Genomic DNA, 26,930 nt, shown 5'->3' with positions numbered 1-26,930 from the left:
AATTAATATTTGGTGCTGGGTGTTCAAAAGGGAAATAGGTAAGCAAAAGCTGATTAGTGATTAATGACTTGTACGAATAAAGAAGACAGGACAAGAATTTAAAAAAACAGTTTGGCCTCATCAAAAAGTGGGGTCGGTATTAGGAAAAGTTCTGAAAGAACTGGGAATGCATCTGGACTAGAACCTGCAGCACAGAGAAGTGAACAAAATGATACCACAGTTATAAGCGGATTGCTAGAAAATGTTTGGAGTTGTAGGGACCTCAATCCCTATTTTATGGAGTTTCCCCAAGATTATGAATTTGACAGACACAGTGCAGTCATTGAAAATTCCCGTTGCATGGGATCACCTTCAAGCCTCAAGAATGACAGGTGATCCCCATATGGAGCTCTTTCCCGCCAGTGCAATTACAAGCCTAAAAATGTGGAAGTAATTTCAGTCTTTTGGCGATCAAACTTCATTTATGTTTAAAATGCTGGGATTGAATGACTTACATGTCAAAGAAAATACAAGTCAATAGTTAGGTAACAAGACGGGAAAAATTCTCCAGCCTTCTTTTTTCTAAGTCGGAAAAGAAAACAAAGTTGCAACTAGATTAGTAAAAGTAAAAAAGTGAACCCTGGAAGAAAAGGGAGGGGCAAAGGGAAACAATAAAGAAAAATATCATTACATTCAGCATGTCTAAAATGCTTCTGGGGCTTCATAACAGAGTCCTGTATTGACGAACATCTGTACACAGACGTCGTTTTTGACTACCTAGACTATACATTTTGGAAGTTTGAATGCCTTTTTCGGCACTTAACAAATCGAAAGGGGGTGTATCAGAAGCAGTTTTCCCCACTGAAATCTGGCAACAGTAAGATAACTGTGTTATTACTCTTGTTAAGCAAACTGACGCAAATGGCCTTTTTGAGGAGGTCAGACTTTCCAAAGTGATCTGATGTGGTGGCCCATGTGATGATCCATTTCATTATGCAAAAGGTTAACTTGCATAGAGCAGAATAGCGTGTACAACTTCATTGACATTGGGGGTGTATTCCTACAGTATGTTAAGAACAATCTGGATTCGACTTGGCTCAAAAGACTGAGAACACCTGGGTTGTTTGCAGATTAAACGTAAAAGGGTGGGTAAAGGTACTGAAATGTATACATTTTGTAACTTGGAATCTATCCACCGATGAACAGCTATTTCACACTGGGAGTGGGAGAGCCGCGGCAGGGATATTAAAAGTTGGAATTGGAGCAAAGTAAGAGGAATGAAAATATGAGCGAGGATCATGTCACCTCTTTGGGTTGTAGCGAAATATACACATAACTTATTGTCTTATCTTGACTGGATAAAAAGAATGAAACACACAAATCTACAATAACAAACTGTAAAGTTCCTGATGTTTAGAAACATAAACGGCAGATATTATAACCTCTTGTTTGATGCCCACACTTCAAACATTCAAGGTGAGGATCTGAAAGAGAAAAGGGAAACAGCAGGAATTGTACCTTTGAAACTTGCTGGTAGAGGCACCAAATTAAAGGGAAGAGAAAAAATAAAAAGGCTAAAGGCAACAGCATATGGAACATAAAGCTTTCCACATCCTTTGGCAAGAAGGAGAAAAAGAACCTCCCTGGGACCAGCCAAGTGTAAAAAGGAAAGCTCATCGGAGTGGGTTGAGTTACCACTCTCAGACTTTGAACTTTTTTAAGCTCAGTGATTATTTCTTTAGCGTAATTATACTACTAGGGTCTGCATTGGTACCAGGCCATCCTATTCATAGGATTGATGGGACATGCTTGAAAGAAGAAGGATGGGTCTGGTATGAAAGATAGAGGCAAAATTAAGCTGAAGGGTTTCTGGAATCCACATAAATGAGATGGCTGCCTGGCTAAAGGGCACTGTACACAGCTCAATAACCTCTTCATCACGGAATGGCTGTTCACTAACACGTTTGAAGTTTGAAGTTTTGTTTATTTATAAAGCGCAAACCAGGACCAGGGGCAACCGGGCGCATACTCTTGAGAACAGTTACAATAATCAGTACATACACAATAAATTTACACAAATATACAATAATGTACAGAAAGATACTATTAGCAGATTATAATACAAGTACAATAATAGGTGTATATGCACATAGCCTATATTACAGGTGGAAGGCAGGTCTAAGTGAGGAGCCTCATAGATCATGAGAGAACAGCCAAGTTTTGCGTTGTTCTTGAAGGTTTGGAACGACAGTTCAGTTCTGATAGGAGTAGGCAGAGTGTTCCAAAGTTTGGACGCTAGGACAGGGAAGCTCACACCACCAGCTTTTTGGAGTTTGAATCTCGGCATGGTGAGGCTGTGAGTTTGGGCTGATCTAGTGAGTCAAGAGGAGGTGTGGAGTGTAAGGCGGGAGGTAAGGTAGGGTGGGGCATTGTGTTATTCAGGCATTTGTGGGTCAAGGCTAGGGTTTTCAAAGCAATTATTTGTTTTACCGGGAGCCATTGTATGTCAGATCTGACGGTGGAGATATGGGAGCGTCTCGGGATGTTTAAGGCTGCCCTTATGGCGTTATTTTGTACAGTTTGTAATTTATTGAGGTTGGACTGACTGGTTCCTAGGTAGAGGGCACTGCAGTAGTCGATTTTGGCCATGATGAGTGTTCTGGCGAGGGTGATGCAGTTGATGGAGTTTAGAAAGGGTCTACAGGCGGTGATACGTTTACAAGTATAGGCTGATGCCGACCTTACTGCATTTGTTTGTCTGTTCAAGGAGAGCATGGAATCAGATAGACGCCTAAAGTTTTAGTGTCTTTGGAGACCATGATATCATTGCCGTCAATGGTGAAGGACTTGTAAGTTTGATCTAATTTGTTAAGACGATGGCTTGATCCTATAGTAAGAGCTCAGTCTTATCATCGTTAAGGCAAAGTTTGTGATGTGCCATCCAGGCCTGAATAACCAGGTAGACATAATTCAAAGCTTTGGTGTCAGCTGTGTAATCACCCGTGATAGGAATGAGTATCTGGGTGTCATCCGCGTAGTTGGTGTAGGAGACACCCAGATAGTCAAGCACATCGAAGAGGGGCTTGGTGAATATGTTGTACAACGTAGGGGACACACAATAGCCTTGAGGAACGCCACAGTGAATTGGGGAAGGGTCTGCCGATGCTGTAGGTGAGAAGACCCTCATGGATCTGTTGCTCAGGAATGAAGGGATCCAGGCATTGGCAGAATCAGAGAAGTGGGCCGCAGATTTAAGATGTTGGCAGAGTATTTGGTGGTTGACCAAGTCGAAGGCCGCGGAGAGGTCAAGAAGAAGGAGTAGGGCTCGCTTCCAATTATCCTTTAGTGTCTCCATCTGAGTTTTCAAATCAACCATGGCTGATTCAGTGTCGTGTTTGGGACGGAATCCTGATTGTCTTAACCCCAGGAGGTTGTTAGATTTGAGGTAGTCTTGAATCTGCAGGTACAGCTGCGCGTAGATCCACACACCTTCCACTCCCTGCCTAACCTGACATTGGGTGATCTGCTCTCCCATATTTTCTCCCCTATTTGGTTATAGATACCTTGCCAAATTGCCCACTCTCCCCCCAACCGTTATTTGCTCCCTGATCCCTTGTATTCAATCCCTTACTACCTACCTGTGATAATACATTTTTTATTATTACTTACTATTAATAATAAAAAATGCATTATCACTGGCTTCAAGCACGAGATCAGATTCATATTCTCTCTACGGGTCCTCAGCCTTAGCGATTTTCCAAAAGGTGAAAATAATTTCAGATTTTCATTAGCTTACTGTAATACTGTGTGAAAAAAAGGTGATTTTGGCATCAGTTCAACCATCAGAGAATATTCAAAGATCCAAAGTTCAGGATGATGCACTAACCTTTTACTGCATTTTGTCAGCCTTGCTATCTGTTCATTAGCAACTAACTATAAAGATGCATATTATTGGTTTACATGCTAATCACTGAAATGCCCAAGTATAGTATTGACAAAATATTTAAAATACTTACTTTGTTCATTGTACTTGCCGTTCAAAATTGTTATGATAGTAGATGTTACTGCTGAACTTGATGCGTAAGACGGCAAAGGTGCCTGAGTTTGTGATGATGAGTCTTCATCTGTGACTGTAAGTGTAACTGTAAAGAATAAAGAGGCAATGTTTGAGCTATTAACGTATTCACAGCATTCCGACACGTCATTTAGGGAAAACGACTTAACGTCACATTATTACTAACAATAGTGAGAGATGTTATCACCAGAGATAAACCCCTGCATGCAAACCTTAACCTATGAAAGGCCTAGCCACATTTTGAGAAAAAGATGGTGGTCATAAAGAAATCGAGACCCAGCTTATTATCTTCTCAAAGCAGGTGGTGACTGAAACATTTATTCCACTAACATAACTACCAGGGCATGTGTATGCCTTTTCTCACTTAACTTGCTGCTTAGCGTGTTCTATAGTACACAAATGGGCCCATAGAGGTTGAAATATTGATGTGAGAAAGCGATAGGTGTTTCAAAGCGCTAATGCAAAGTTACAGCAGCAAAGGAACGCTATGTGATAGAAACTTTTTTGAAGCAACCTGTGTGATATGCAGGAGATGGCTACACCGTCACTGTAATGGCATCCCTGACTTCTTTCTATAGCTGTGGCTGTCAATTGTGTGACCCTGTTCAAAATGCAGCAACTAAGGAAAGCTAACATCCTACACCAATAACAGTTGGAAAACCTCAAAATAATGTGGGCAAATATAAACTCAGATTTCTTCAGCTCCATCTGAAAATTAAAGAAACATTGAACCAACAGGAGGGCAGAGAATCTGATGCAACACCTGTAGATTTTAAGAACCCCAAAGAGAGTATCCTTTATATTTTGCATTTAAACATAACCGTTTTAGACCCCAACAGAACATTCATGTGCAGGAAAAAAAACTCCATCATAATTAACAGTTTAGTCTCAAACAACCTCCCAGTAATAATAGACCTTGCCTGAAAATAAATCTATATTCAATATACAACATTTGAAACCACCAATACTTAGTCAATTCAAAACATAAGGTGGGTATTATCCCACGTGTCTCATATTATGCAAGTAACGAAGTCATTCAAGAGTTGACCATTTGTAAAATGCCCAAATGTCCTTTTCATTCTCATTTCATGAAAGGCAATGACAATCTGGTCAGTGTTCAATGGTGTCCCAATGCATTTCGGAATGTCATTCCATCGTCAGGGCTTAACACTCTTAATGTCACAACATGATACAATTACATCATATAGGTCCAGATAATATACATACACGCAGGGCAGTGGTTCAGATACATCAAATAATGTAAAAACGAAAAAAGATGAAAGAAAAAAATTCATGAAAAATCATGACAATTTATCCCCTTGAAAACTAAGCATAACAATTTAACAGTTCAATATAGCTTCATTGATATATCGAAGGAGTACCTGTTGTGTGATGCTTATACATGCATCTGTGAAGGAAATCAGAAATAGGAAAATGTGACTGGGGATTTGATACATATGTGGTGGACATGCCCCTTAGCGGAAGTAAGGAAATCTTAGGCTGTATCAAGGAAGTTGACAAAGGTACAGTTTCCCATTAGGCCAGCATTGGTGTTATTGGGGGCCATGCCGGAGGGAGTCTATGCGGAGAGGGCGCCTCCCTCATCACTCACACGCTATATGCAGCCAGGATGAATCTGGCACAGGCATGGAAGAATGAGCAAGGAACGGTGATAGCCATGTGGTGGGTGAGGTTGTGGGGTGTGATGGCCATGGAGAAGGTGACGGCTCTGGCATATGGAGCTTATCAAACATTTCTAAACACCTGGCTTCCCTTTCATGAGTTTATGGCGGACAGGGAACAACTGTACTTTAAACCAACTGTACTCTGTAAAGTGACTATTCGCTGATAATTAATGTGGCCCAAGAACCGGGGGCCCTGCCTGGCAAGAATGACGAAAGTGCACTAGCAGATGAAAGCGGTCTAGCTCACCCTTGTATTAGAGTGTTAAAAGGAAGAGGAGGGGAGTGGTGAGAGTTGGGGGGTTAGATAAAATTTGTGTTATATAAAATGTTATGAGCACATGAGCACCAAAGATGGTTAGTGTAAAAGAAAGCTGATGGCGGAAATAAATAAATGCATGTATGTTAATGTATGTTCTGGACTTGTGTCTATGGCTCATTTCGAATTAATAAAGTTTATAAAAAAAAGAAATAGGAAAATGCCAAATCGCTGTGTTACATTGTACTGTCCCATGATTTAGATAAGATTAGAAGGCACATGGTGGCTCACAGCCCTTACCTGGGCAATTGTTTCAAAATCTCAATTTAGTACCATCACAGTCCCTCATATACAAAAAATAGTGTATTCAGTGTTGAATACATGCAGAAGTGTTCAGTGAATGCAATGTACAGAAACATTGGTAGAAAACTTAACCCGGCATGCTGCTTGGAAGCTAAAATGATGGTGCTGTCTCGCGTGCGAACACTGGTTAATGTTTGTTAGGTATCCCTTGGTTAACGCATGACGTTGCAATGTCACACGTTTGGGCACATGTTGATGTAACTTACTCCTCGCGCACCGCGCAGCCTGTCGGAAAAGAGAGAATGGGTGGAGATAAACCTGGGGATAACATACTGCATTAATGATGCTTTTGTATGAAAGCCTCTTGGTGGATACAGAGCAGGAAGACATTGCTTGTGTCTAGAAATTCACAGGGCTTACTCATTATAAATTGCTGGTACGAAAAACATCTCTTGATGTGATTAAATGATTATGGTGTTGAAAAATATCTATACATTGTAACAGAGGCTGACATGTTAAAGAAATTTCTCCGCCCATAAAGCCACACCATTTAACATTGAGTGCACATGAAAGCATTGCGTATACATGAAAGGCATGTTATGTAACCAGTTTTCTGGAGGATAGATGTCTCTATGTTGGTAAAGTCAAGTATGAGGGTTGGATATTTAGAAAACATGCAGTCATATGAAGCACATATCATTGATCTCCTCATTCATGCCTCCTGGCACCATAGCGTCCATAAGGTTTCCCTTTGATCCATTCTTCTCGCTATGTCTTCATACTTACTTGGCTTAACCATTTTTTCCACAATCTGAAACCGGATCTGTGAGATGTTGTGTTTCTTCTCTGACCAATGTCTTGCAATGGCTGAGTTAAGGTTTCTGTTCCTGATGCATGACCGGTGCTCATTACATCTCAGTTTAGCTGCTCTTCTAGACTGTCCAATGTAATACAGCACACAAAGGCATTTGATAGAGTAAATAATGTTTACGTTGTTGCACGTGGCAAAGCTATGTATCTTGATCTTCTCTGCCGATCGAGGGTGGTTGACTATATTGCCCTTTGTCACAAACCCACAATTACTACAGTGTAAGCACAGGTAGGTGCCTGTGCGTGTCGTGGTCAATTTTTGCGATTCCGGTTTTGTTCTGACTAATCGTTCTCTAAAATGAGTGCTTCTTTGATATGCAAATGTGGGTAATTCCTTCAATAAATGTTCCACCCTTGAGTCACAAGTCAGTGTTCTCCAGTTCTTCTTAATCACAAAATGTATCCGATTACTTTGGATGGAGAATTTGGATACATATACTAAAGGTGGGGTGCTAGTCTTTTTTACTTTTTAGGCCAATAGATCTTTCTATTGTATTTTGTCTAATTTAACGGTTGCAGCGTTGATTTTATCTGGTTTGTACAAAAAAGGTTTAAAGACATTACGGGATTTTATATGGAATTTTGAGGTGCGGGGGGCAAAAAACTCAACCTTGGCATCTAGGTTGAATATATAAGAACAAAAAAGTGGTTGTTCCTAAAGAGTCCTTTAGGAACTCCCGTCCCCTGCACACTTTCTATTGTCTGTATCCACCAAGAGGCTTTTATACAAAAGCTCCACTAATGCAATATGTTATCCCTAGGTTTATCTACACCCGCACACTCTGTGTTCCGACAGGCAGCGCGGGGCACGAGGTGTCAGTGACATCATCACATGCCCACACATGTGACATTGCGCCGTCACGCGGTAACCAAGGGATACCTAACAAACATTAACCAGCGTTCGCATGCGAGACAGCACCACCACTTTAGCTTCCTAGCAGCACGCTGGGCTAAGTTCTCTACCAATGTTTCCGTACGTTGCATTCACTGAATACTTCTGCATGTATTCAACACTGAATACACAATTCTGGGACTGTGATGATACCGCATTAACACATTGAAAAAACTGCCCCGGTAATGGCTGCAAGCCACCATGTGCATTCTGATCTATCTAAATCACAGAACAGTACAATGTAACACAGCAATTTGGCATTTCCCTATTGCTGATTTCCTTCACAGATGCATGTACAGGCATCGCACAACAGGTACTCCTCGGATTCATCAATGAAGCTATATTGAACTGGTAAAATGATGTGCACAGGTTCCAAGGGGATAAATTGTCTTGATTTTTCATTAATTTTTTTCTTTCATCTTTTTTTGTTTTTACATTATTTGATGTATATGAACCACTGCCTTGCGGGTATGTATATTATTTGGACCCATATGTTGTACTTGTATCATGTTGTGACATAAACAGTTTTCAGCCCTGACAATGGAATGACATTCCGAAATGCATTGGCACAACACTGAACACTGACCAGATTGTCATTGCCTTTCACGAAATAAGAATTAAAAGGACATTTGGGCATTTTACAAATGGTCAACTCTTGAATTTCTTCATACCGTTATGAATCTACAATAGTATGAAAGTTGTTTGAAACGCATGACATAAGTTGCAGCTTACATATAGAGCATATGGAGAGCACACGGCCAACTGAGTGGCAAGGCCCAGTTTCTTTCTACATTTGTCGATCCTTGTGCCATAGGATTTTGTTTGCTGAGTAGCTCCATTGAACCCATCAAATTTCGTAAACTAAGTAGATTTTATATACTCAGGAACTGTTACTTTGACAAATTGGTGGTGCCCACCTCATTACATAATGTATCTTTCAGTTTGTAGTTGAACATTTGAAACTAAAACTTAGAATAGGGGGTAAATGGAGTGGGTTAGATTTGCTTGGGCAATGAAAATAGTGGTGCTGCGGCAGGCGCACAAACATTGACAGATTCAGAAAATAAAGCAGAGATAAAAGCTGAATGTGAAGGAAGAACAAGTTACTTACCAACTGGTAACGTTCTTTCGATTGGATGTTCCTCCAATGTATTCCTCATCTTAGATGTATTCCATCCAGCCTTGCTGTATGTAGCAGATAGTACACAGGGGTTCCGTTGCAATTCTCCATGTTATTATCTCACCAAATTGTGCTCCTTGAAAATATGCAGATTTATCATCTATTTACGATTCAACATCATCCCTACCCACAAGCACACAGGTAGATGGAGTAATGTGCCTCATCACAACAGGATTTGCCGGCTTTGTAATTTAACAGTAAAATCTGCACATTATGTCCTCACCAGGAGCCCCAAATTGAAAGCACAGTATTCAAAGAGCTACTTACATTTTGTCACCAATTTTGACAATTGAAACTAATCAGCTATGGAGTTGCATACTCGGGGCTGAGGTACTTTTTATATCTGCGGCTTCATATCATGTTTGGAGGGAAGCTCTTAGCTTCAGTGCACTATTTTAGGACATTGATGTTTGGCCTATTTAGGATTATTTTTTAAGAATGTTATAGGAATTTTAGCATTTATTTTAGTATCCAATATGAATTTATTGTATGATTATGACATTTTAAACTAAACTCTGCATATGGACTCGAAGAACAAGTTACTTACCAACTGGTAACATTCTTTCGATTGGATGTTCCTCCAACGTATTCCTCATCTTAGATGTATTCCATCCAGCTTTTCTGCTCTTCGGAAATTTTTTCGGCAGAGGGCGCCGTGCGTCGATGTCGTCGAGTCGATGGTCCCTCGAAGGCCTCCGTCATTGGGTGCATAAGTAGCACGCGCGGCGCCCGTTGGTCTCAGTTCTGTTTTTCCCCCTTTTTATCTTTGATCTTGTACTGTGTAGATTGTGCCGGCAGACAGGTATGAGCCTTGCGAGATTTGAGATGGCAATAACCCAGAAAAATCTACAGAGGGGTAGGCTGGGAGGGCGATGAGGAATACGTTGGAGGAACATCCAATCGAAATAATGTTACCAGTTGGTAAGTAACTTGTTCTTCGAGTGTATTGTGTCCTCCAACGTATTCCTCATCTTAGATAGACTCCCAAAGCAGTATGGACAATTCCTCTGGAGGAGGGGGTAGATTTTTCGATTCTGTTAGATGGCTGAGTATAGTACTGCTTTTCCAAAAGTAAGCTCCCTAGACTGGGAAGCATTCAGGTTATAGAATTTTGAGAAGGTGTGTAGCAAAGACCAAGTTGCTGCTTCGCAAATGGATCTTATTGGAACACCTTTTTGAAGGGCCGTGGAGGAGGCGATGCCTCTGGTGGAATGAGCCCTTAACCCTTCCGGAGGGTCTTTTTGAGCTGGTCTGTAGCATTCTGAAATGCAAAGCACAATCCAGCGTGAAATTGTCTGTTTTGTCACCGATTGACCCAGTTTCCTTCCTGTGTAACCTATAAACAGCTGGTTGTGCACACTAAGTCTGGAAAGTCTAGAGATGTAAAAGCTTAAAGCTCTTTTTGGATCCAACCTGTATAAACGTTCCTCCTCCTTCGAAGGATGGGGTGGAGGATAGAATGCGGGTAAGACAATTTTCTGACTTAAATGAAAATCAGATATTACTTTCGGTAAAAATGATGGTTTCACCCTCAACACCAACTCTGTCCTTATGGAACACAGTAAAGGGTGGCCCGGAAGAAAGGGCCTGCAATTCGCTCACTCTTCTAGCTGATGTTAGAGCAACCAAGAAGGCTGTTTTCCACGTTAGTAATCTTAATGGACACGTGTGCATAGGCTCAAAAGGAGCACACAGTAAGAATTTTAGGACTAAATTTAGATCCCAGATAGGTACTTGAAATGGGTGAGGAGGAAACACATTAGTGAGTCCTTTTAAGAATTGTATTATCAAAGGAATTTTGAAGTAGGAGCATTCTTCCGATGAGCGCTTGAAAATGGAAAGCGCCGCAAGGTAACCTTTTATTGTTCCAATATTCAGACTTCTATGTGCTAGGGTCAGAAGAAAAGATAATACTTCCGGGATAGAACATAGAAAAGGATCGACATTCTTTTCTCTGCACCAGTTGCAAAACTTCTTCCAACGGCAACGGTATAGAGACTTTGTTGCTGGCTTTCTTGCCGAAAGCAACATCTCCATAAGGTCATCTGGAAGGTTCCAATCCCTGTATCTCAGCCTTTCAAATACAAAGCATGAAGGTTGAGCGTTTTGACCTCTGGATGGAGAACCTGACCTTCCATTTGAGAGAGAAGGTTCTCTCTCTGAGGAAGACGTACTGGAGGGCAGATGCACATGTCTAGAAGGTCCGGGTACCACGTTCTCCTGGCCCAATCCGGGGCAATTAGGATCATGCGGCTCCGAAACCTTCTCAGCCTCCTGATGACCTGAGGAATGACGGGAATCGGAGGGAACGCGTACAATAGTGGGAAATTCCACTCCACCACGAACGCGTCCCCCAGGGCTCCTCTCGGGGGAAATTCCCTTGAGCAATACCTTTCGCATTTTCGGTTGATTCCGGTTGCAAACAGGTCTACCTGAGGGGTTCCCCAAAGGGCGAAGATCTCTTGAATGACTTCCTGAGCCAGTTCCCATTCGTGGGATACCGTGCTCTGCCTGCTCAGAGCATCTGCCGTCATATTCTCTTCCCCGGCTAGATGAATTGCTGTTAAAGAGATTCCCTCCTGAATCGCCCAATACCAGAGCTGCATTGCCTCTCTGCACAGGGGTAGTGACCCCACGCCTCCTCTTTTGTTTAGGTAGTGCATGGCCACTGTGTTGTCCGTCATTATCAGGACATTCTTTCCCCTGACAGATGGCAGGAAGGCCTTCAGCGCTAGTCTGATTGCCCTCAGCTCTAAAAGGTTGATATGTAGTTTGGACTCCGATGGAGACCAACGACCGCTGATTGTCAAATCGTTGGCATGAGCTCCCCACCCCAGGAGTGAGGCATCCGTCACTACTGTGATCTCCGGCCATGGTTGCCAAAAAGGTCCTCCTTTTAGGATGTTCTCTGTGCAAGTCCACCACATAAGATCCTGCCGAACCCTGTTCGGAATCTGAAGAAGATCTGTCATTTGACCCGAGAACTGGGACCACTGAGTCTTTAGGGCCCATTGAAGGGATGTCATCCTCAAGCATACCTCTGGCACCAGAAAGATGCAGGATGCCATGAGGCCGAGCAACCTTAAAAAGTCGTAAGCCTGGAGATTTTGGGCATTTTGGAATTTGGAAACCATCTGAAGAATGTCTTGAGCCCTCGACTTGGGAGGCGAGCTCTTTTCCAAGGATGTGTCTAATACAACTCCTATGTACTAAAGCTGTTGGGAAGGTGTCATCTGTGATTTCTTGAAATTGAGGGAGAAGCCCAGTTTGTGGAGGAAGTGGCAGGTTACTTTCTAATGATCCAGTGCTTGCTCAGCAGAGTGCGCTCTGATCAACCAATCGTCCAGGTAGGGGTAGACATGAATCCCCCCTCTCCTGAGGTGCGCTGCCACCACTACCATTAACTTAGTGAAGACCCTCGGGCGGAGGTCAACCCGAATGGCAGGACTCGTATTTTCTGTGTTTGAGATGAATCGGCACATGAAAATAAGCATCCTGGAGGTCCAATGACACCATCCAGTCCTGGAGTTGAAGGGCCTGAAGGATCTGGAAAGGGTAACCATCTTGAACTTGTCCTTCCTGAGGAACTTGTTCAAGTTTCTTAAGTCCAAGATGGGTCTCAGTCCTCCGTCCTTTTTGGGGATCGAAAAATACGGGGTGTACCAACCCTTGTTCCTCTCCGCTACAGGTACTGGTTCTATAGCACCTTTCTCCAGCAGGGTTAGAACTTCCTGCTGTAGGAGCAGGTTTGACAAATACAACGGGTGTCTCCCTGGTGGATTGCTTTGAGGTTGCTTTAGAAAAGGAAGGCAATAGCCTTGGGCTATTATTTCTAGAGCCCAAACATCTGAAGTAATGGCTCGCCATTCTTGCAGATGCTGCGACAGCCTGCCTCCTACAGGTGTTTTGTGGTGCAAGTCCTAAAAGGGGTTTTGTGGCGGATGTTGCAGCTGCTGATGGCAAAGAGGCTGCAGCTGGAGCTGGCTTAGCACGTTTTCCTCGTCCACCACGAGTGGCCTTTCTTTGGCCCCTTTGACTGGCCATTCCTCTCGTCTTCCCGTATGAGGTGTAATAACGATAGGATCGTCCCCTCCATGATTGCCCTTGTGCACGAAAAGGCTGAGGTTGCCTAATAGCAGCTCCTAAGGATTTTGCTGCTGCTTTTGACGTCTGCAACCTCTCAAGGCTCTCGTCAGCCTTGTTGCCAAAAAGGTGAGACCCGTCAGAAGGCATGTTCAGGAGGCGGTTCTGTATGTCCGGTGCAAAACCCAACTTCCGTAACCACGCAAACCTGCGCATTACCGTGCTAGTGCCCATGGACCTGCTTACACTATCCGCAGTGTCCAATCCAGATTGAAGGGATTCCTGCATGGCCTCCTTTCCATCTCTAACGATGGCTAGGAAACCTTCCCTTTCTTCCCCTTCTGGTATGTGCTCCGCCGCCATTGCGATGCACTCCCATAGAGTGTACGAAAATTTTGCCAAGGCACATGTCGAGTTGGCAGATTTTAATGCCATGCTCCCGGCTGAAAATACCTTCCGTGCCCAACCATCCACACGCTTATCGTCCCTATCTGGAGGGATAGACGGGTACGCAAGTTTGTTGGAAGCATGGCTGCCTGTATGACCAAACTCTCGGGAGTTGGATGTTTTGACAGATAGCCGGGGTCGCTACTGGCTGGGCGGTATTTTGATGCAAGGGATTTATTTACCGGAGTAATAGAATCCGGAGTTTCCCAATTCTTGGCCACCCTGTTTTGTAAGGCTACATGAAAAGGTAGTACTGGGTCTTCAGTGGGACCATGGTCCAATATGTCTGTTAAATCGTCCTGGACGAATTGGGCTGGTGGTGGTCCAGCCCATCCCAAGTAATCTACCACCTTGGTCATTAACTGGCGGTAAGATGGACTGGCATGCTCTCCTGATTCTGGTCTACCGAAGTCATTCTCAGGAGAGGTGTCAATGCCACTTGCATTGTTTAAAGACTCCAAATCCCTCATTCTGCTTTCCTCTGAGATCAAGCATTCTGGGACATTTGGGGTGCCATACTCCAATCCAAAAGTTACATTTTCCTCCTCTGATCTCTCCTGTTCCTCAAAAATTGAGGTCAAGGATTTGAAAAACTCCTTCCTAGGGAGGGGCTCGAAAACCTTCTCTGGGAGAGGAGGAGGAAGAGGTGTAGTACGAGGCCTTGAAGGAATTACATGTTTTTTAACTTTTTCCTTCTCTTTTTCTGGCTGCCCTGGCTTGGTTGGAGCCTTTGGCGCCGAGGGTTTCGGCGTCGACGTCGATAAAGGCGTCGACGGCGTCGATGACATAGTGGTCCTCGACAGGGTCTGCTTCGAGGGCGTCGAGGCGGCCTTGGAACAAGTTACTTACCTGTAACTGTTGTTCTCCGGCATGGGTCTGGCATGGATTCACATGCTCATGAATATTCCCAGTCGTCAGGCTGGGAATCCTCGGTAAAGAAAAAATCAGTATTAGTTTTGTTTCTGATCTATCTTTCTTAGTAGTAACCAATCACTGATCTCTGGGTCATACTGCCCCCAGCCAATGAGTGCCCTCTCCCTAAGCCCTGCCTCTGGCAGCCATCCTCAGATTTGGTAGCACGCCAAGTGGCAGAATGACCAAGTGAAGAGCCGCAGAGGGGTAGGTGGGAGGGTTCGCATGTGAATCCATGCCAGACCCATGCCAGAGAACAACAGTTACAGGTAAGTAACTTGTTCCTTCTCCAGCATGGGGTCTGGCATGGATTCACATGCTCATGAATAAAAGAAAACATAGCAGTATACACATGCAAAAACACGGGAGGTGGCAACAGGCTCAACATTAAGCAATACAACAACTCAACATTAAGCATCTCTTACCTCCTCACCAGGCTCACCTTAAGCGAACAGGTTGTGCAGCACTGCTTGGCCGACCCTGGACTCCTCCCTGGTGTCCCGATCGACGCAGTAGAATCTTGTGAAGGTGTGCGTCGACCTCCACGTAGCAGCCCTGCAGATGTCCAGCAGGGGCACACCAGACAGGAACGCCGTGGTAGCAGCGATCGCTCTGGTCGAATGGGCTCCCGGACGGCGAGGCAGCGGTCGGTTTGCCAACCGGTGACAATACATGATGCAGCCGGAGAGCCATCTGGAAATGGAAGTCTTCGAGAGAGCCTTCCCTTGATTCACAGACCCAAAGTTCACAAACAGTTGTGACGTCTTCCAAAAACTCTTTGTGCGGTCCACGTAGAACTTCAGCGCTCTAGCTACATCCAGCGAGTGCAAAGTCCACTTGGGCGGCGTTGAATGCGACAGAAAGAAAACTGGTAACACCAAGGGCTCGTTGAGGTGGAAGTCCGACAGCACCTTGGGCATGAAGGAGGGGTGCGTCCTCAGCACCACCCTCGTGTCATGAAAAGTCAAGTATGGAGGCTTGCAAAATAGGGCCTGAATCTCTCTCACTCGTTGTGCAGAGGTGATGGCCACGAGGAACGCTGTCTTCCATGACAGGAATTTCAAAGGCGCCGAATGCATAGGCTCGAATGGGGCCCCCATGAGCCTGGTCAGCACCACATTAAGCTCTCCCGCCGGGGCAGGAGCCTTCACCGGCGGGAATGATCAGAATAGTCCCTTCATAAATTCCTTCACCAGGCGATGAGACCACAAGGACGCCTGTCCCGTCGTCCTGGTATATCGGGAGATGGCAGCCAGATGTATTTTTATGGAGGCGTGACCCAGTCCAGCCTTGGCCAGCGACAACAGGTACGGCAGCACTTGAGGGGCCGTAATTCGCAGAGGGTTAATCTTCTGTGCACGGCACCAGACAGAGAACCTCTTCCATTTAAGACCGTAACACTTGAGAGTTGAGGACGCCCTGGCCTTTGCAAGAACCTCTCTGCAATCAGCCGGGATATCGTACCCTCCAAACTCTAGTGCTGCAGGAGCCAGGCCTGCAAGTTCAGCGACTGTGGGTCATGGTGGAGAATGGCGCCTCCTTCTATGGAGAGAAGATACGCGTCTGCCGGCAGCCTGACTGGCGGGGACGTTGACAAGTCCAGAAGGTCCAGGAAAGAGCCCTGCCTCGGCCACGCCGGTGCGACGAGGATCATCCTGCACCTGGACTTCTTGAGCTGGTTGATGAGGCAGAGCAGCAACGGCAATGGAGGGAACGCGTATAGAAACAGGTCGTCCCAAGGGAACGAGAAAGCATCGCCCATGCTCCTCGGCTGTGGGAACCTGCTGGCGAACCTCTGGCACTTGGAGTTGGTCGTCATCGCGAATAGGTCGATGTCGGGTTAGCCCCATCGTTGGAAGAGTCGATCCATTTGATCCTGGCGCAGTTCCCACTCATGGCACGAGTGAGTCGGCAATGGTGTTTTTTATTCCTGCCAGGTGGAAAGGAACCAGAAACATCCCCTGGGCGACGGCCCAGTGCCACAGATCCTCGGCCTCCTTGGATAGGGCTGGGGATCTGGTGCCCCCCCTGCTTCCGTATGTAAAACATCGTGGTGGTGTTGTCTGTGAAGATCCTCACCACTTTGTCTCTGAGGGACCGGAGGAACGACTTGAGCGCCCAGAACACTGCTCGGAGCCCCAAGATGTTGATGTGAAGAGACCTCTCCTCTGGGAGCCAAAGGCCTCTTGCGTGGAGATCTCCGGTGTGGGCCCCCCAACCCTCCAGAGAGGTGTCTATCGTCACCGTCTCTTGAAACGCCGGGGTTTGAAAGTCCGTGCCCGTCGTGAGGTGAGCCTGGGTGCCCCACCATAGGATCGCCCGACTGAGATAAGGACGAGATTACCACGCACCCCAACGGAGGAGCCAGAACCAGGCCCGTCGGGAAGCCCTCCGAACAAGCGGATGAGAGTCCACCCCTCATCCCCCTCGCCGGGAGAGGATATGGCGACGGATATGGGGACGCTGAGAATCGCTTTGGGATCTAGATCGATGCCTTACGCGTCGATATTTTTCCCCATGGGGACTCGACTCGACGTTAGAGGCTTTTCGATCCTTCCGACCTACCTGTAGCTCGCAAGGCCTTCCCCGTCATCGCCTGACACTTCGAACAGGCCTCCATGTCGTGGCCTTCCCCGAGACATCACAAACACTCGCGGTGCGGGTCCGTGATCGACATTTTTGAGCCGCACGACTTGCATTTCTTAAAACCCGATCTCGGGGTCGTGGTCGGCGCCAATGACGAGGACATAATTACTTCTCGTTATATTATATTTCTTGACAGAACTCGAGGCGCGCTGAATGTCCGAAGCAACGTAACTGCGGAAAAACGGAACTGAGGCCAACGGGCGTCGCGCGTGCTACTTATACACCCGATGACGTCACCCTCGACGGAGGCCTTTGACGGACCATCGACTCGACGACATCGACGCACAACGCCCTCTGCCGAAAAAATTTCCGAAGAGCAGCAAAGCTAGATGGAATACATCTAAGATGAGGAATACGTTGGAGGACACAACCCACTCGAAAGATTTATGGTGTAAAGTGCAATGCAAAAGCACAATGGGCCTTGAAATAGAACACTCTTTGCTTGTGCAAAGCAGGAAAGGGAAGGAAGGAGGAAGTGAGAAATGCAACAATGGGCCTCATTACTTCACGAAAACAGTGGGGCATTACAGCCCCGGCGGTCCGTGAAGTCAGGCGCCGGAAAATGTAAATCCCTATTCCCATTTGAGTCCCATAGGACTCAAAAGGAATGGGGAGCACGGAAGCGCTGGCGCCGGGTGCAACAGTGCTGGTGCTTCCGTGAAAGTCAGCGGGCGGGTGCCGTTCTGGCGGCCTGGTCTGAGCCTGGCAGGCGGGACAGCACCCGCCCCAGACTCGTAGTGAGCCAGATTGGCACACACATATGAGGCCCATTGATAGGAAGGTCTGCTAAGCGGAACGCTGCTCAAAGGTCGGAAAGGCGGTGAGATGGGTGCTGGAAGGTTCTGACATGTGATATGGCCACAGGTAACATCACAAAAAAAGGCTAGGAAATATTAAAGAAAAGGTACAGAATCAAATGGAGAAGGAGGTGTTGAATGAGGGTTTAATCATGTGGGGAAGTGTGATGGAAGTCAGGTGTGTGTAATGATCATTATCTGCCTGACCATTGTGTTGGGACATGTTGGGACATGTCAGGTATACAGCTCAGGTTTTAATCCGTTTTCTCTCACAATTAGCTGTCCGTGAGAAAGTATGTGTCGCGAAAGGGGGAGGTGTTGAGCTCTTAAGTATCCTACCTGGTAGGATGGGGAAAAGGTGTGACCCACTTCCACTCCCCAAAGAACCCTCATCCAGGTGATCCTGCCGCTCTGGTCCACCCCCAGGAACTGGATCCAAATGTGATGGCTGTATCCTGGCCACCTGAATGACAGATCCCCAGGGACTAGCAGGTGAGACACCGTCAGGTTTTTCACAACTAAGAAGTATGGAGATTTCTTTTGCCCTACAAATCAGTACAAGAAGCGAAGAGGGCGGCTTACTTATTTATTACATTTGTATAGCGCACAAACAGCCCTTGGACATTGCTCCCCTCTGTAGATTTAGGATTATACATTGTCACAGGCACAGACGAATCACCTAGGGAATTTCTGCAAACACTATCAAAGGGGCATTTTTACGATTTGATGTAGGCTGTGATGTTAATTCAATTGAGTTAAAAAGACATCATTTTATGGTCTTCATCAGCCGATTGTAGAGCAGTTCAACTAAAAATTCACTCGTGGAGATATCACTGACGAAGGAGCAGGGCATTGACCAGATAACTACGTGAAGAGATGACTTAAGTCCTTATTTAAGATCTTTGTACACCGACAGTTTGATCTTTGAACACATCTTTAGAAATTGAGCCATATTTTGAAATGGAATCAATGTGTTTTTTCACACAGTTTGATTTGAAGACAGGTGGGATTCTTTAACTTCTTGACATTCCTGATTGTATTCCCGACCACCTTCCATGCTTCCATTTTCTTGCCCTGAAGAAGGCCTTATGTGACCCATACAGTTAATGTCACATTGACAGCTGAAACCCGAGTTGGCACAAGTCAACCAGTTTATGTGATTAGGGTTCTCTAAATGCATTATAATTACAGAGAAATGGCGCAAAGTGTTAACTTTTGACAGCGTTTGCTGGATTTGTACACCAGAAAAGGGGAGCTGATAAGATTGTTCAGCCTCCTATTTAGGTCCTGTTTTCTATTTGTTGTTTAATTTTTCCTCTACATGTGGATTTGTTTTAGACACATGGGTTAGTACGAATGAAAGTGTGGTTGTGCGAATGATAGTTGGTTGTAGCACTGGTTGTAGTACTTCTCACAAGACAAATTATAGATCATCTGAGGGAGGGGTAACCAGAATTGTTATAATTATAATTATTCTTTTTGAATGCACTTAATACTAACGAGTTGTTTCTAAGCGTGGGATCGGGAAATGTGTTGTCTTGCTTCCAGGACAAATGTGTTGCCCTAAGCTATCCTTTCTCCCCTTCTATGAACCAAGATATGTAGACAGAGTCATAGAACCCCAGTTATCCTGTTTTGATCAATTGATGAATTGTTGTGTCCCCTACTTATGTGGAATTGTCTTATGTTATGTTTTGATTTCGTATAACAATTGTTTGAATACATTTGTATTTTTCAAAGTAATGCAGTGTTCTATGCTTTACTAAGATGAGTATGAAGACAGTTCTGTGAACTAGTACAGAGGTTTATCCTCTATTGTGTTGATTGTAGAGCAGTAAGCACGTGAATTCTCAAATTAAAAAAAGTGTTCACTCGGTTATGGGCCAAGCCATGAAAATATGGGAAGTCATCTCCCACACTGATAATAAAGGAAAAGAAACAAAACATAAAGGGAAAGAAAGAGGTGATAGCTTCCCCTACAGTTGCAGAAATTATGTCAGGAAGGAATATGGGGCTGGAAACAGGACAGCAAAGAAATTACACGATACAGAATCAGAAAGGTTTGAAAAAGAAAAATCCGAGCCAGAAAAGGTAACACCACCAGTGCTAGTATTTCAATCCACTAATCCCAGAGATAGGGCTACCTATGTCAGCCCCTGTAATCTCAGGAATTCACCTCGGGTAGGATTTAAGTTCAGAATAGCAGAATCAAATAGCACCCTAAGTCACTCACCTCATGGTCCATACCAGTCGTTGGGAACTCAAAGTAGGTTTAATCCTGCAACAATGACATTTGGGAACTGTAATCAAATGGAACCAAGATATGTAGATAGATTCATTGAAATAGGCACTCAACAAAGGGAGCAATATCAGCCTAATTAAAGACATAATGTGACATATAGCCCACGCTCCTATGCACAAGCCACAGCGCAAGTCGGTTATGGACAAGGAGTAACCCCACGTTCCCCCCTCCACTGTCACGAGAATTCAGGGGAAATACTAAACGAGTTCAGTCACCTGCAGGTAATCAGAGTAACCTCAACAGGCCAGGACAATTTGAATCAAATCTATATAGGCCCACAGCACAAAGAGACGATTCAGGGTCTAGGGAGCATTTCAGAGCCTAGAAGCACAAGTTAAGATGCTGGCTGAGCAAGTGGGAAGACTGCGTGATAGCCAAAGAAGTCACCAACAGATAACAAATCAGAATGAAGAGCATAAGAGTGACATTGCCCAAGGAACCAGTAAGTGACTAGTTATGCAAACACCTCACATTTGAGAACATCCACAAAATGACACACCATTGGATAAACACACAGGAGTGCACAGTAACCTGAATTTGGGGAAGCAGTTGTAATGACATTGGAAGTAGAAACACACACAAGAAAGGGGTGTGGTTTAACCTAGAGTTAAACCAAAGTATTGACTCCACTCAGGTGTATGAGGACGGGGAAAGGCAAAGGGAAAATGCACATAGCGAACCCAAAGAACAGTGGAAGAATAGATAGACTAAACAGAAGTATTGCAATTGGAAAAGGATGAGGCGCATACAAATGAACAATTAATGAGTAGTGGGAAAAAGGGCCAATACCTGTTTAATTCATTGGTTGCTTCAGTTCAAAAAAGTACAAAGGACAGCACAGAACACATCAGAAACAAGTGAATCAGAAGTAAATGAAATGACTAGTGAGGATAGAGTAAATACAACAAAAAATAATGGGGTTCCATATCCCGATGAATCTAATACAGTTCATATTTCCACAGAGGAAAGAACTCCTCAAAAGGACACATGCAGTGAGTCCCCAGAGGAATATTTGGTGCCACAGGTGTTCATTCAACAGGGTCCAGTTAACAAATAAAGTACAAGTGCAGCGTGAGTTTCAAACACAACATGTTCATGTGTTACTACATGAGAAAGGAGTTAGTGGAAACACAAAAAATTGTGTACCATAGAGAAGGAAAGTGATGACACTGAAATCAATTTGGAAAAAGCAGTTAAGGAATTGGGTGAGAACTCACATGTGCTCCTTATGCAGGGAGGCCAGTCAGTAGAAAGGTTTCAGATGGAATCACAGGACAGAAAAATAAACAAAGAAGGCAGGAAAGTTGAAAATGAGACAGTCAAAAAGGGGGGTGAGGTATTATTCCTCATGTGCCTTTGTTTAGCAAGTCAAACGGGCTTAAGAGAAATCCGTCCTAAAATCAGTAACAACTCACATCTCCTACGTATAGTAGAGGAATGTGAGGATAGGTTTTATGCCCCTATCACAGAAGAAGATTTGCAAACGTGTTTGCAATGGTGGACACAGGAGCACAGGCTGCAGTAAGTCTAATAGCTTTAAAATGCTGGATAGCATACATGACGGAAAACAAAAACAAAACACTTTACAATTAAGACCAATAGAGGACCCTGTGTAAATACCGGTGGAAGGTGCTACTGAAGTTAACATTAAGGTACAGAAGCATACATTGAGACAAGAAGTGCTGGTGACTCTGATTGAGGAGACGCCCTTCCTGTTGGGTATAAATTGTGTGAAGCGTCTGTCGCCGCTAATTAATGGGGTAAATGGTGCTCTGTGTCCATTGGCAAAAAAGCCCCCAAAGCCCCAAATCATGGTAAACCAGGTTAGCAATGCAAAAGAATGTCACACCGTTGCCAAGTCAAAAAGAGCGGTTGAGGTATATCTTCAAAATGGCTGTGTCACTATGTTGCTGCCATTCTCATGTGCCAGGATGAAATGCAGGAAAGCAAAACTGAACAGTCATTGGCGATTCATTTAGACCAAAGGAAGAACTGGCAGACACAAGTGGATGAAGACACGTTACGGTTCTATTTAAGTGAGGAAGACACAAAACAATGTGACACTTCAGTGTCAGATCAGGAAAAATATATTTCAACCATTGCGGAGATACACATGAATAGAGGTCAGGCATAGGTGTCAATGCACATGGACGGGTATCCAGAAATGTTTAAGACAGTACCAGCCCTAGAACAAGAGAGGAGATTCATCAATGAGAAAGTGTTTAAACAAATGCTTGACAGAAAAGAAATTCCAAATGTTGCCATAAAAAATCCTGATTTGGGACATAGAACTGTGAGGAGATGCATGTTGAAAATAAAATAGGATCCAAAAATGTCCATCACAATAAATGGATTGTAGGTGGCACTAAGGTCTATTTGGGAAATCATATCATGCACAGAATGAGTAGGTTTGGTCCAGAATGGGTGGAGCACAACAGGAATTTGAGAATTAATGTCCACCTTAGAGTTGACAGCTGGGTATTGGGGTGTGCCATTGGCAAAGGACATACAAAATCTATTTGCTTTTACCTTCCAAGGAAAATAATATGTGTGGGCAAAGGTTCCCTTTGGCGATATTAACAGTAGGAGGGAGTTTGAAATCTTTCTAAATAAGGCACTCTGGATGCAGCCAAGAGAGGACCTGTGGTTTATGTGGATGATATCATGAAAAAATTAGGACATTCAGTGAAATAAGACGTACTCAGGCAACTACAAAAGGCTGGGGCAAAAGTATCATTGCAGAAGGAACAGTGGTGTGGGAAAAGGGACCATTTCATGGGACATGACGTTACAGACCATGGATTGAACCCACAGAAGAAAAAGGTAGAAGCCATTCAAAAGTTGAAGGATCCCACACATTTGGAGTGTTTGAAGAGCTTGTTAGGGATGACAAGTTACAATAGAAAATTAATTGAAGATTATGCAGAAATCAAACAAACATTGGCTAAGCTACTGAAACAGGTTATGCCATGGAAATGGGGACAGGAACAGTGTGAGGTGGTAGCTAAGTTAAATGATTGCTTGGTAAGACCCCAGGGGTGGAATGGCCTGTCAGCCGCGCGCCCGCCGGCCAAATGGAATTCAGACTTGGGTGGCCCTAGGGCCTGTTTCATAAGCCACCCTGGGGCCGGTTTTGAGAGCGACATTATTTTTGTGTAACACTGTAACTTACGCTACTTGAAGAAACGTGACATTGCTTCTTGCTTGCCTGCGGCCCGTCAGCTTGCTGCACAGTGAATGCATTCATCAAATAAAGGTAACACTTAAGTATTAACTTGCTTTGATGAATGCATCACAATATCTGAGGACATGCTGGCAGTTCGCTGGTGTGGCGCCAGTCACAAGGCAGCCGCGCTCAGTGAACAACCAACTGTCATAGAGGTGGGGTTGTGCGAGCTGATAGAGCTTATGCCTCTCAGCTCGTGTACATGTTTGCTTTGGGGGACGGGCGGCTGCCCCAGGGCTGCCTGATGCCTGACTACAGTCCTCCCGACTGAGCCTCGGGGGCTAGGGTAAGGCCAGACGCAGGCCCAGGGAGTGCCTGTTGCTATGTCAGGCAGGTAGCAATCATGCATGTGACGCAGCGTCACACGTCCCGTCATGCACATGGTGTGCTGGGTCTAGGTGCGGCCCAGCACATGAGCAGATTTTGGAGGAAGCTCAGGAAGGGAAGGAAGTGTGTAGACAAGAAAGGAGAAGGCCTCTGGCAAAGCATGTGCCGTGCAACGACTAGGCCTATTCTAGGAGGAGCTGCAGCCTGCCTGGCCCAGCTGAGGACTGCACAGAACAGAAATTAGAATTTGTGCATGGGGGCCTGCGTGCTCAGTCACAGCAAGTAAAAATAAAAACATAAAATTGAAGGGACGGGGTAATTTCTTACCCCTTTATGGCATTTTTGATTGTGACACACCAGCATGGAACGTAGCACCGAGTCATTTGAATAGGGCATCAGTGCATTGAATTTAAATGGAATAAAATGTGTCAGTCTTACGGTGCGTGATGCTGATAACAGCATGCCAGTGGATTGCAGGGAGCACATCAAAAACATGTCTTGCGGCGGGGCCAATAGGTCCTTAATCTGTTGCAAATCCTATCTTAGCTTCTGGGCCAAATGTAGTAAGGCTGCTCTGGAGCTCATTGGTCTCTTCTCAATAGAGTGGATGGAGCCCTCTGTGAGAATGCATGGAAGGCCAGAGGAACAGAAGCCTGATGGAGAACAAAGTATCTCAAGATGGAAGACAGCAGCGTTCATAGTGGTGGGTCTCATGTTACAATGGTGCAGGGAAACCAAGTTTCCTATCTCTCTCTCGGGAGCTGGACCAGATGTAGTGATTGCTGTCTCTTCCTTGATTTTGCACAATAAGCATCCAGAAACGTATGTCTGGTAGACAAGTGTATGGGAGTGAGGGGTCCGCAGGGCCTCTCGTGCCGTACACTCCTCAGTACAAGGCTTGGACCACGTGCCTCCGGTAGTGGGATTTCCCCTTGCCCTTATGTAAAGTTAACCACAGTTGACCGCTACATAGATGGGACTACTGAGCAGGACACGGGGCATCCATCTTTTGTGCCCCCTTTCGACTCCATCTTGGGTAAACAGGCCTCACTGCGATAGTACAGCAATGCCCAGCTCCCCTTGCACCGCAGCAGCCAAGGACAGACACACACACACACACAGGGCGCGCAGGCAGCTGGCTGGGCCCCACCCTTGCACTCCCCCTGCGAAGGAAAGTTCTGCGCTCCCATTCTCATGCAGAAGCCGGAGAAAGTTGCAACAACCAATAAGATACAGTTTTCTTCCTCTGAGATCACTGCTAGCATGAGAACCAGCATGTGAACCAGGATGAGCTAAGCACTTTCTGCTCGTTCGTCCCCATAAACGTGCAAGCCACCCACCCCCATTTAGAACAATTTATTGCCACCTTGACCCTGCGCTCCCTGTGAGGTATTTCTTGCAAGTGCCAGACCCTCGATTGTGCTGCAAAACCCACCCAACACACCCACTACTAACCTTAAGCATTTTTACTACAATATATGTTTTTACTTATACTAATAGGTCTGAAACTTAGGAGATATGTGAAACACAGTTTGGTTCTTTTACATGCACAATAAGGTCAAGGCCTCCAATTGAAGCCACGAATGTCCCAATTGTACTGACAATAATTATTATGTGTAGAAATATGAAAAGTATCATAAAATGTTTTAGATAATTTGTTATTAAGTGTTTTTCGAATGCAACATATTAGCTTAGGTAGTGACCACAGTGACCGGACCCTGACCTGCGTGGAGCACAAGATATTTGACGTCCATCATCTCGTCAGCCACTCAGCCAACCAGAAGGAAGAGATGCCACCCACACCTACAGCACCACACCGCCTGGCCAATCGGGTCCATTTAGTATTTTCTGTTAGAGTTACTTTAATTGATATATATATACGAGTACGATGTAAATGTTTGGGAGGGGTTTTTTGGGTTATTTCCTAGCTGGAGAAATAAACCATCCTTTGAACTCTTGCAGCCGGGTCTCAGTGCCTCCTTCCCCGACAGGGGTGGTTATTTTATTTTCTCTCACACTTAGTAAGCCGGGGAAAGGCACCTACATTTTTGGTGACCCCCGTGACGTGATTTAGAAAGGTGCCTCGAGGCCTGCACTGCCCGGCAGCGAGATCCAGGGCGCCCCCAGCAAAACCATCGCCTCCGCGGTTGACCAGACTGTGCACACCAAGAAGAAAGGGTCAAGGGTTACCGGTTGACGAATACCCGATCGAAAAGGCTGCTCGCCAAGGCAGGCCACAGCTTGGTTGGGGGACGGACCTGAGCGAGGTCTGGCAGTGAGCGGCGACCCTCGGAGTACCTGACTGAACATGTGGAGGCCCGGTTGCAAAGACCCCAAAGGAAGGTAAGGGGAAATACGAGAAGAAGGGAATTGACAACAAAGAGAAGGTAGTTAAGAATAGGGTCTGTGTGAGTGGCGGTGAGGCTTTTTCTGATCTATCCTTTATATGGCCATTAGGTGTTGTAAGAAGTGAGAAGAAGAGAAGTGGTATCCTAGCCCGTACGGGCTAGAAGGCGGCGCCGCATAGCATTTGTCCCGACCAAGTGCAGAATAGAGATAAAGAGAAAATAGTAGGGGTCTCGTATAATGAGTAGACTCAGAGTAGTTGTAGAATATTCTTTTTCCGTGGAAGTAAGAAATCTTGAGACATAATAAAGGTGAAAGAGGTGGGGAGTGAATACGAAATAGTAGGTAGAATAGGGAAGAAGAAAAATCAGGGACAGTAACGGGAATAGGGAAAGAACAAACGCGCGCAGGCAGTGCATGTGTATCTTGCATGATTATATGTTTGTCGGTCTGCTTTGTGTACATGTTTTGTCGAACACGCTAAAGTATTTCAGTACAAGTAACTTTTTTGATTAATGAATAATAGGAAAAGAAATAAATTGTGAGAGGTGACCAGGTAACACCTCTCAGAAAGAACAGCTAATGTGACATACCATAATTGCGA

General features: G+C 44.9%; 1 protein-coding gene across 1 annotated transcript in view; it reads right to left on the bottom strand.

The window, feature by feature from the left end:
- Nucleotides 1-26,930, bottom strand: part of LOC138525550 (uncharacterized) — a 1,931,438-nt gene that overhangs the window by 1,358,733 nt on the left and 545,775 nt on the right. Inside the window, exon 4 of the mRNA XM_069635597.1 lies at nucleotides 3,996-4,121. Coding sequence (XP_069491698.1) covers nucleotides 3,996-4,121 — 126 coding nt within the window. The remainder of the gene's footprint in view (nucleotides 1-3,995; nucleotides 4,122-26,930) is intronic.

The sequence above is a fragment of the Ambystoma mexicanum genome, chromosome 7p (genome assembly GCF_040938575.1).
Source record: "Ambystoma mexicanum isolate Mex_15411 chromosome 7p, UKY_AmexF1_1, whole genome shotgun sequence".
Taxonomy (NCBI): Eukaryota; Metazoa; Chordata; class Amphibia; order Caudata; family Ambystomatidae; genus Ambystoma; species Ambystoma mexicanum.
The sequence above is the reverse complement of the archived record's forward strand: the minus strand, read 5'-3'. Positions and strand labels throughout refer to the sequence as shown.